We start from the raw sequence: 11,516 nt of genomic DNA, 5'->3' as shown, positions 1-11,516 counted from the left end.
TGACACTTTCTAGATTCCAAATCACTTCCCAAAAATATTGTATAAATACGTATAATAGAAAGGAGAGACAGCTTGGTCTAGTAATGAATAGAGAGCTGGGTTCGAGACCCACTTCTGACATTGTCTATGGACAAATCACCCAAATATCGTTTGTTCTCAAAGAGGACCATGACAGATGTCAAGACTTAAAGTGAATTGGATTTAAGTGAGGGAGAGTTGTGCAAAGTCATCAGCCTCACTCTCTCCTCCAGAGCCATTGGGTCCAATGGCAAGACATATATCAGGACAATTAGACATGATCCAGGATGCAGTGGGAGACCTTGGTCTTTTTTAAGATAAGGCCTTTCCCGGGTCTCAATCTGTCTGAGGCAATGCCCATTCAGTGATTAAGGTTAGGAAAGAGTCTTTCTCTATTCTCCATGCATTCGTTTATTTATTTGTTTGCTTTGACTAGGTAAAGGAGGCCATTCTTTGCTACAATGCTCTAGGTAGCTCTCCAAGGATATAAATTGTAGAGAAGATAGTGACTTCCCTTCCTCACTAAGGAGTTCCTTATATCTATGAAATCATAAGTCAGTCCCTATCCCTATATTAATAGGATTATTTTGCCATGAAGGAGTAGAGAAGGAAGAAACTGGAGGCATAAAGACCAAGTAGGAGGCTATTAAAGTGAGGCAGGCAAGAGCTAATGATAGTGTCAGTCTGAGTGGATTGAGGCAGAGAAGTTTGACAGATTGTAAAAGTATAACCAATAAGACTTGACAACTGATGGGTTAGAGGTGATGAAGAAAAGGGGAAGGGTCAAAAATGATCAGTTTCTTTTGAACTGGGATGACAAATAGGGAAGTTGAAAGAAAGGGTAGACAGTTGCGAGAGAAGATGAGAAGTTCAGCATTAGCTCTCCAATTCTTCATGTGTTTGAACTGGCAAAGGCACATTCAAATTTCTTTGATATTTCAAACACATGATGTTCTGAAATGAGTACCATTCCCCACACTAACATGTCAAGCAGACAACTGGAGATTTGGGACTGGATCACAGAAAAGAGATGGAAGCTAGATCTATAGTTTGAGTAGCCATTTGTAGAAATGATCCCATAGGGATTGGCAGGAAAAGTGATTTGAATACTATAAAGTTACTAGAGCCCCCCTTTCCCTTTGTTATTGGTTCAATTTTATTTTATTGATTTAAAAGTGAAACAGACAACATTATAATATCTTAAGTGAGATGATTATTTAATATTTTTTTCCATTTTAAAATGCCTGGCAAGACTGTGAAAGTTGACAAACACCAAATCATGTATCTTTGAGTACATATGTATTTTTGCTTATTTCTTGTCAAATATTTCATTCGGTGGAACTGAGTTTCTTTTTCTAAAAATGAACAAAGAATTATTGAGGGGAGTGGGGAGGGAAGAAAAGAACGTGAAGCACAAAGTCTTAAAAATCGATGTTAAAATTTGTTTTTACATGTAATTTGGAAAAATAAAATTCTAAATAAGAATAGAAAAAAAGAAAAAATAAAAAAACATTCTAGTAGGTGGTACATAGATATCATGACATGATATAACAAGATATATCATTGGTGTCTTGCTGAAATGGCAAAACTTCTAGGCTGATTAAATATCCTTTTCAAGGTATTAGCCCTAAATAATTTCAACTCTTAGTTCTCTAGTGAAAGAACTCAAATGGTTTTGCTCTTTTTCCTTTTTTCCAGGTGAATTTTATACTGATAAGAGTTTAGATTACTAGCTGTGGAAAACTCAAAACATATCCACAAAGTAGGTTGTTATATAGGCAAGAGCAGGATGTGTTTTGTGAATATCTTCCTTATACAGCTTGTCCTGGCTTTATGTTTTTACTTTGTGAACTCAGACAAGAAAAAAAAACTGCAAAGAAAAAAAACGTACATAACTGGAAATAATTTAGGCTACTAGACTCTGTTTCAACAATGAATTGAGACTCTATTCCAGTTGAATTTATTCCAGTTGTTTAGCTTACAAGGAAAAAAAAAACAAGCTTCTACAAAAATATCCAATATAACTTTCAATAACAACAAAAATCCACAGTGGTGGTGAGGCAGGAAGCATATATTAGATGCAAAATGTGTATGAAACAGAGAACAACCATTTTTGAGTGCCCAAGGCTCTTTGAAGGGTTTCCATGTTTCATTCCAAGTTAGGAAAAATATTGGCTATTTTTCAAACACTTGGCATTTTTTCAATCTAAGTACTTCACGTGGTATGTTAGCAGCAGCAGCAGCAGCAGCATATTGCACAAGATGGTCTTCATGACAAAGCCTTAGTTTTTCTTCTCTTTGACACGATAGTTTTTGAGGATAGTTTTTCTTTCCGAGTAGAGGTGATCATAGGTAAAATACATACCTGATTTGCCGTGGGGGGGGGGGGGGATAGCAAAGGTAGGGAAAATTGAGTTAATATTTAATTCATATAGTTTTGAAAGAGTTCTAAGAAACAGCATGGGTCCTCTTCAATGATATTATCCTGTTGTTACTGATGCTAGCCTACAGCAGAAATTTTCACAAGACGTTCTGTAAGTGGGGAAACCGACCCCTCCTCCCCCCTCCCCCATCTCCCCATCTAGCAACACAATCCAAACAGGCTAAGCATTTCTTTTCCTCCCCTATTTGGAAAAGCTTCCTTACTCCACCAAAATGTAACATTTGCCCGTTCTCCATAGGAATAATATTCTCATCTCTGAGATGGTGTGTATGCTTGGGCTTCTAGAGGTCATCAAGATGACATTTTGTGGGATTGCACAAACAGTTGAAGTTGAAAATGGCTTTGCCAGGACTGGAATTTACTTGGAATAGTTACCATTGTCCTACTCCCTCCCTGAAAGAACACTCTCCTTCCATCTTAACCAAATTGCCCATGAATTGATGTTTTTTAAAACATGCCTCCCACCAAAAACAACGCAAACTCAGCAAAACACAGAGGGAAAAATGAGAAAAACTTACCTACAAAAAGCACCACGAGGTATATTTTCAAAACATATGGAAAATATATTGATAAGTCAAAGGGCAGTTTGGTGGAATAAGTGCCAAAAGTTTCAAAATAAGGCAGCGATTGGTAGCTGACAAATGCTGTTAATGTAGAAAAGAAATCCTATTAAAATACCTGTGCTTAGCATGTCTCCATAGTATGGTAGGAGACTACCAAAAAAAAAAAAGGCATTTAAAAAAATTTCATTAAAGTAGGCCAATGCTTTGGCAAATCAATCAGTGATTTACAAAACTGTCATAATTGTTTAAAAGATAGCATATTGTGCTGTATTGTTTCATATCTGCTACTCTTATCTTGTCTGCAGAAAAAAGGGCCGCAGGGGCAGCTAGGTGGCACATCAGGTAAAGCACCAGCCCTGGATTCAGGAGGACCTGAGTTCAAATCTAGCCTCAGACACTGGATACTTAGTAGCTGTGTGACCCTGGGCAAGTCACTTAACCCTCATTGCCCTGCACCAAAAAAAAAAAAAAAGGGGCCTCAATTCAGTGATAATAATCATGATGACCAACATTTATATAGAATCTTCTGTGTGCTAGCCACTGTGCTAATAAGTACTTCACAACTCTTATTTCATTTGATCCTCACAATAACCCTAGGTGGTAGGTGCTATTATTATCCTCATTTTACAGAGTCAAACAGAAGTTAAGAGACTTGTATCTAGTAAGTTTCTGAGGTCAGATTTGAACTCAGGTCTCCCTGACTACAGTTGGGAAGGGAGGGAGAGTCTTCTGTCAAACTCAGCACACTTGCTGCTGCCCTCCTACCCCCTCATATACTTAACCACAGCCGTCACATTGCAGATTTTGGATGTTATAACCTTATTTTTCAAGCTGATAAGATTTGCATTATTTCAAATGCTGTCTGTGATTTAAGAAACAACTTCCCACTACTCTGATTCACTATTGCATAGAAGCAATCCTGGGGGGCAGCTAGGTGGCCCAGTGGATAAAGCACCAGCCCTGGATTCAGGAATACCCGAGTTCAAATCCAGCTTCAGACACTTAACACTTACTAGCTGTGTGACCCTGGGCAAGTCACTTAACCCCAATTGACTTACATAAATAAATAAATGAATGAATGAATGAATGAATGAATGAATGAATGAATAAATAAATAAGTAAATAAATAAATAAATAAATAAATAAATAAGAAGCAATCCTGGGTTCTCAAAGATCATGCCAACTGAGTGCAGGATCTACACTAGGTTAAACTAATTGAAACTGTAGTAGACAAAGTCATAGAATAGTATTGGTAAGTGAAGTAGTACTACTAGTGGTGGTGGTGGTAGTGAGGATTTTTTAGTGCACAAAGCATTTTACATTTGCAGCAAGGTTTGTGGCACACACACCCCCCACCAACCTTCATAGCATGGATAAGGTTTTGGTGCCTATTACAAAAGCAACATCTCTTGGGAACAAACACCATATTAATTCTCTCATATTGGGTTTAAAGGCAATCAAGGGATGTGTTCTGATATTACCTAATCAATTACCACAAATTAACAGAGTGTAGTGGATAGGGAGCTTTACCTAGAATAAAGGGAAAGTAACCAGGGAAAACCTGGGTTCAAATGTGTCCCAGCTACTCACTAGCTGGGTAACCCTGGGCAAATCATTTAACTTGTCTGTGCCTTATCTAGGAAATGATAGACTTAAATTTGATAGCCTTGGCTTCCTAGCTCTAAAGCTATATGAACTATCTCAATGATTTAGCTCTGACTTTATAAAAACCAAAGAAAATCTATCTTCTTAAGCCTCTTCTCCTTCAGTAAAGATATATAAGATATCACCTCTTTCATATGTGAACAATATGTTTGCTGAAAGGGGCAGAAAGCGGGCAGCTAGGTGGCGCAGTGGATAAAGCACCAGCCCTGGATTCAGGAGGACCTGAGTTCAAATCCAGCCTCAGACACTTGACACTTACTGACTGTGTGACCTTGGGCAAGTCACTTAGCCCTCATTGCCTGCCCCCCCAAAAAAAATATCATCAGCTGCAAATAAGTTGGTGGACCATAATGTTCTACAGCCTTTATTAATCCAGTCATTTCTTTGCTTTCAAATGAGACCTCTTAGTTACATAAATCTCAATCTGGTCCTCTCAATAGTGCGTGTCTTTCCTCAGCATTTTATCTGAGAGACATGAGTTTCTTCACAAATGGATTTTATCAGTATTTTGTACACAAATGTTCTCACCCCCCCCCCCTTTTTTTGCGGGGCAATGAGGGTTAAGTCACACAGCTAATAAGTGTCAAGTATCTGAGGCCAGATTTGAACTCAGGTCCTCCTGAATCCAGGGCCCGTGCTTTATCCACTGGGCCACCTAGCTGCCCCCAGTGATAATTTTTTGAATCTTGAAATTTATAACCAATGGAATCATAAATGAATAACTGGGTACTATGGGAAGATTATGAAGGATTACTGAGATCACACCTAACAGAAAGATAGATGTTTTGAGTGTTAACTAATATAGTAAATATGAATCACCATCCACTACGAGGCTCTGATTTGAGGAATTATAGTCAGTTAAGAAGCCAGCTGGAGTCAGTGTAGTTTTTAGTTTAATGTGCATGTTCTCTCTCTCTCTCTCTCTCTCTCTCTCTCTCTCTCTCTCTCTCTCTCTCTCTCTCTCTCTCTCTCTCTCTCTCTCAGCAAATTGACTGAGATCACAGTCACCTCTAAGCATTCTCTTGAATTGCTAACTCTTCCACAAAAACTGAAATCACAACCCAACAACTCAGTTCTATCTAGACGGCTGTCAAAATGTCTCCAGAATTCTCCTCGGGGTATCTGCTCTACAGAATAAGAGTTCAGCTCAGTTCTCACTCAGTCTCTAACAGACGCCTCAAGAATGACACCAACTCACCAAGTCACTCACAGTCTCTCTCTATGACAGTTAACTGCAGTCAGTCTCTCTAAGTTTCTCCCGGAAAACAATTCTCTTAGTCATCAGTCTCTTTCACCGCCATGACAATTAAACTCTCTCAAGAAGTCAATTAAATTGTCAAGTCTTCAAGATTCTGTTCCTTCTCTCTTAAAGGTACAGTAACACTGAAGTCTGTGAGAGAAGCTATATATAAAGAAGCATCATAACAATCCGCTTGGACTGTTGCTATGGGATTTATTATTTCCATTTTACAGGTGAGAAAAATAGGAGATGATCTAACTAGGAAGGGGCAGAGATGAAACTTCAGGCCAGGTCTGAAACCAGCCTCGGAGACTAGCACTCTATCCATTATGCTATGCTGCCTTCCTAAAGACATATTTTTATATATTGAAATGCACAAAAAAGCATAAGATCAAGTATTTCTATGTCATACCTGTAGTCCATTGATTTTTTTTTAAACAAATGGAGTTAATTTGGCTGTTTGTATACAAGTGGCATTTACCTTAAACACAGATGATGGTACAAAGCTGAGGTTATAAAAACCTATGGTTTTGTTTGTTGGAAAGCACTTTGTCTCTATCAGTACCAAGGAATCTGGGTAAGATTAAAACAAGATAAGGAATGTGCCAGGACAGATGGGGCTGGATCAAAGAAATGTTGGAAAAACATTATCTAATTCTCAACAAAATTAACTCAACTATGGTAACTAGACAGCACTAAGAAAAATGTTGATAAAATGAGCCACTGTTTCCTTACCTTCAGCAAGAACACAGAGAGGATAAATGAACATCCAGAGTGTTTGACTGAGCCATGTCAAAATGTGGTAGTAAATTCCCACCATGGATAACATGCTGTATGTGTATCTGAAAGGAAGAAGTATGGTCATAACATGTTTTGGTTTGGTATTTGGGAGACAAAGGGATAAGGAAACATCTTGCTACTTTGTTAAATCTACACAAATATGATTGGAAAAGGTTGCTTTATGTTCTATTAACTATAACTTCCTGTTAATACATCATATTAAGAAGTTCTGTCAATTTTGCCCAGGTATAGTTCACTGTTACATATAGACATCATTGAAATTAAGAAACAAAATCTATTTCTCTTGTTGTAAATATGTTCATCCTTCCCCACCCCCCAAGTGTCCTTATTTTTTTTTTCTTTTTACCATTTTACTGGGATGGAAATGCTTATTTTGAAATAATTGACAATAAGAAAATTATAGAACATATATGAGTTTTTTTTCTCAACTTATATTCTTCTTCTATTGACTAAAAACCATAACTTTGAAATAGGACTTAGGCTTCCTGACAAAACTGATACCTTAAAAGGAGGCAGGTTTCTTCCCACCAACTCCAACAAAACCCTGAAATTTGTATCAGATTGAATAATGATCAAGACATTTAATGAGAAACTACAGTAAATGATTTCTTCCTACTCCAAGTGTATAAAAAGTCAGCCAAAAGCTGACTGGGAAAGGGACATCTCCAGCAAAATGAACACCAGCATAACCAAAGATGGGACGCATGTAGCCTTCAAGACTTTATGGCTCCCCTGAGAAAGCCCTAGGCTGGTCATAAATCTCCTAAGTGGGATTCTTGGAAGCTCAGGAGAACAGTAGCAGACAGCGACTAGTATGGTATCACCCAGGATGTTGCCATAGTTTGCAAACTGAGATAGCCCAGGCCCAGAGAATCTGAGGTCCCTAATAGGACTGACCTATTTTTGCATACCATATAACCTTGGCAAACACTGATGAAAGAGACCTGGATTTAGAATTGTGACGCAGAGCTTCCAATCTACCACTTAATATGGTAGCAGCATGGCCTGGGGCAAGGCATTTCAGCTCTCTTAGCTTTGGTTTTCTCCTCTATAACAAGAAACTTTTTGTTGTTGTCTTTGTTGGGGGGGGGGGTGTTGTTGGGGGGGGGGGTGTTACTGTTGTTTTTCATCTAGAACTGCTATTTCATTAGTTTAAGAAACTCTTACAATGGAAACTTCTCCCAGAGCCAATCAATAACTAGATTTGCCTAGAATTACTGAGCTACTTAGAGGCAGGACAGGTATTCCTGACTTCAGCTGGCTCTCTGTTCATTATGCCCTACTGTTTCCCATGTGAAGATTAAATTAGATAAAATAATGCAAAGCAATATTATGCTGAACCATATGGATGAAATACATGTTAACAAGGATCATATGAAGAAAGTGAATGTGAATGAATGAAAAGAGATTCCTGACATAAATGGGTTTTTTTGGGTTTTTTGGTGAGGCAATTGGGGTTAAGTGACTTGCCCAGGGTCACACAGCTAGTAAGTGTTAAGTATCTGAGGCCGGATTTGAACTCAGGTCCTCCTGAATCCAGGGCCAATGCTCTATCCACTGCACCACCTAGCTGCCCCTAATCCCGATATAAATGGAGAGAAAATGAAGGCATTTTAGTATTTTACTCATTGAAATAAACTAATTTAAATATAAATAGCTATTAAACAAGTATGGATACTCTTCCTGGTCTTGCCTACTGACTGGAGGCATTTGACAAGGCACAGGACCAGGCCCTCTATTCTCCCTCAATAAATACTTCATCTATCAGCTTCCATGAATTGCTGATGATTCTTAAATCTACCTATCTAGCCCTTACCCTCGAAGGCCTTCAGGGAGGGAGCATTCATTATTCACTATTGTTTTTTTTGACAGCTCTAATGGTTGGGAACCTTTTTCTTTTATCCAGTCAAAATCAGATTCTCTGCTACCTACCCATTGCTTCTGGTTCTGCCTTCTGGAGTCAACGACACGTCTAATTTGTCTTCCATGTGACAGCTGTTCATGTACTTGGAATGCTTTACATGGTCCCATCTTCCCTTTCCTCACCCTTCTCTTAAAACATTTCCAGTTCCTTCACATCATAATGCAGATTTTTACTTTCCCTCACCATCCTGATTACATTTTTCTTGACTCACACAAATTTGTCAATCACAGTAAATAATTCAATAAGATTGGATGGTAATAAATATTCTTACGTTTAGCAACTTTCCTAAAATACAATGCAGGTTCTTATGGATGTTGTTGTTCCTTCTTCATTATCAAAGAGAACCAATGGCATTATGCCTGGTGTCTTCACTTGCATGTGAATTGGATTGAAGTGAGTTAGAGTTGTGCAAGTCACCAGCCTCATTCTCTCCTATGGCAGGACAAAAATTAAGACAACTGGTGATGGCACAGGATGCGGTGGATAGCCTTGGTGTCTTCAGTGTCTAACTAAGCTCTATGCACTCCATAGCCCTTGCTTCAGCCACCTTCAGGCAGATCCTCATTACTTCAAGCCTAGACTATTATAATAACCAGGTTTCCCTGCCTCAAGTCTCTCCCTACTCCAATACATCCTCCACTCAGCTGTCAAAATGATCTTTCTAAAGTATAAATCTGGAGGCAGCCAGGTGGAGCAGTGGATAAAGCACTGGCCCTGGATTCAGGAGGACCTGAGTTCAAATCCGGCCTCAGACACATGACACTTAGTAGCTGTGTGACCTTGGGCAAGTCACTTAACCCTCATTGCCCCACCAAAAAGAAAAAGAAAAAGAAAAAAAAAGTATAAATCTGACCATGACATCCCACTATTCAATAAATGTCACTGTCCCCTTATTATCTGCAGTGTCTAATATAAAATCTTTCATTTGGCTTTTAATGACTTTCATGACCTGACTCTTTCCCACCTTTAAAGTCCTTGTAGTCTTTGCTCCTCTCCAGGTATTGAGTATAATGCAATCCAGGGACACTGATCTCTTTGCTATTCCTCCCTCATAACCCTCCATCTACCAACTGTATTTTCACTGGCTGTCCCCTGTGCCTGGGACTCTCTCTCCTCATCTCTACCTCCTGACTTCCTTGGCTCTCTTCAGATTTTAGCTAAAGTCTCATCTTCTACAAGAGGCCTTTCCCAGTCTTCCTCCATCTTAGTACTTTTCCTCTGAGACTATCCCTAATTGATCCTGAATGTTGTTTGTAAATAGCTGTTTGCCTATTGTCTTCCCCATTAGACCTTCCTTGTGAGGAGGGATTGTTTTGCTTATCTTTGTATGTGCGGTGTTTAGCACAATGTCACACATGGTAGGTGCTTAATAAATGCTAATTGACTCAATGACTAATTCACTGCCCCACACTGAACACTAACTACTCTAGATATGTATCCAATGTCTCTTGTTCTGGACACTGTACTACCATTAATGCTCATTAACATTTCCGGTTGCCGTATTATATTGCTAACTCAGGCTGAACTCTCAATTGGCTGACTCTTAGGGTTTTTTCCACATGAACTGTATTCTAGCCACATCTCCTTAATCCTGTGCTTATATGGTTAATTTTTAAGTCCATATGTAGGAATTTACAGTTATCTTTGTTAAATTTCATCTTATTAAACTTAACCTATCATTCTGGATTGTACAGATTCTTTTGTGTTCTGATTCTATCATCCTCTAGAATAATTATCTCTTCTAACATCATGTCATTCAAAAATTTGATAAGCAGGCCTTCATTTAAGTAGTTGCAAATATAAGCTATTATTGAACAAATGAATAAAAAACCATTTATTAAATGCTTACTTACTGTCGTCATTTCAGTCATATCTGACTCGTGACACCATTTGGGGTTTTCTTGGCAAGGATACTGGAATGGTTTGCCATTTCCTTCTCTAGCTCATTTGACAGATGAGGAACTGAGGCAAACAAGGTTAAGTGACTTGCCTAGGGTAACACAGCTAGTAAGCATCCTGGGTCAGATAATTCAGAAAGATGAGTCTTCTTGACTTCAGGCCTGGAACTCTATCCACTGAACCACCTAGCTACTTACTATGTGTGCTAAACAAAGACTAGGTATATAAAAACAAAAGCAGAGTCCCTGCCCTCAAGTTACTTACATTCCAATGGAGAAACAACACATATAAGAGAATGTTGACCATGGAGAGGCACTTTACAGAGACCATTAGTTGGGCCAGCAGGGAATATATTGACATATATCATTAGGCCTTAATTTGATCCAAAACCGGAGAGACTGTTGGGGAAGAAGGGGTTCTTGTTTTGAAGGCCAGGCCATTGGCATTAGTTGGAGGTGGGGGAGAGTATCTGTAGGGAGTTACCAGAGAAGAAAGTAAATAAAGCATGACTGGAGATTTCTAGAAATAGTGTTCTAGGACAAGGAGTAACTATCATGGGGAACAAGGTATGTGAAATAGAAGGCAATGTATTTAGATAAGTTTTCCTAAGAGTGTGGGTGAGAAAAGGAGGAGTTATATATGATAATAACTCGTGGGTATAGTAGGGTTTAATGAGGGGCTACATTTTAAAAAATATGTAACACCCCTTATAGTAATCAGCTCATTTTAAGCCTGGGGGCAATATAATAGCCCCTAAAGTCCATGTGTTTTCTTGTTCCATGTTTGCCACAACCTTACAAATTCAGGGGCTCAAAATCTCTTCCCATATCTGAGAGAGTTTTTCCCTTTTATATAAAGTGCTAAAGGTACAACCCAACATCTCACACAATGGCTTTGATTGACACAAGAGAGTGCATGGGCCCTATTCCTTCAGTACTTCTGATTTTGAGATTCAATAAAAAA

General features: G+C 38.7%; 1 protein-coding gene across 2 annotated transcripts in view; it reads right to left on the bottom strand.

Moving 5' to 3' along the window:
• Positions 1 to 2,121: 2,121 nt before the first annotated feature.
• The window catches only part of HACD4 (3-hydroxyacyl-CoA dehydratase 4), a 42,133-nt gene continuing 32,738 nt past the window's right edge, over positions 2,122 to 11,516 (bottom strand). For both annotated transcript variants that reach the window (XM_043978392.1, XM_043978391.1), the window contains 3 exons: positions 6,665 to 6,771; positions 2,980 to 3,105; positions 2,122 to 2,383 (listed from right to left, as the gene is read on the bottom strand). In XM_043978392.1, the coding sequence (XP_043834327.1) occupies positions 2,301 to 2,383; positions 2,980 to 3,105; positions 6,665 to 6,771 (316 nt within the window). In that variant the 3' untranslated portion in view covers positions 2,122 to 2,300. The remainder of the gene's footprint in view (positions 2,384 to 2,979; positions 3,106 to 6,664; positions 6,772 to 11,516) is intronic.

The sequence above is a fragment of the Dromiciops gliroides genome, chromosome 1 (genome assembly GCF_019393635.1).
Source record: "Dromiciops gliroides isolate mDroGli1 chromosome 1, mDroGli1.pri, whole genome shotgun sequence".
In the NCBI taxonomy this organism is placed as follows: Eukaryota; Metazoa; Chordata; class Mammalia; order Microbiotheria; family Microbiotheriidae; genus Dromiciops; species Dromiciops gliroides.
Note: the sequence above shows the minus strand (reverse complement) of the source record. Positions and strands in the feature narration are given on the sequence as shown.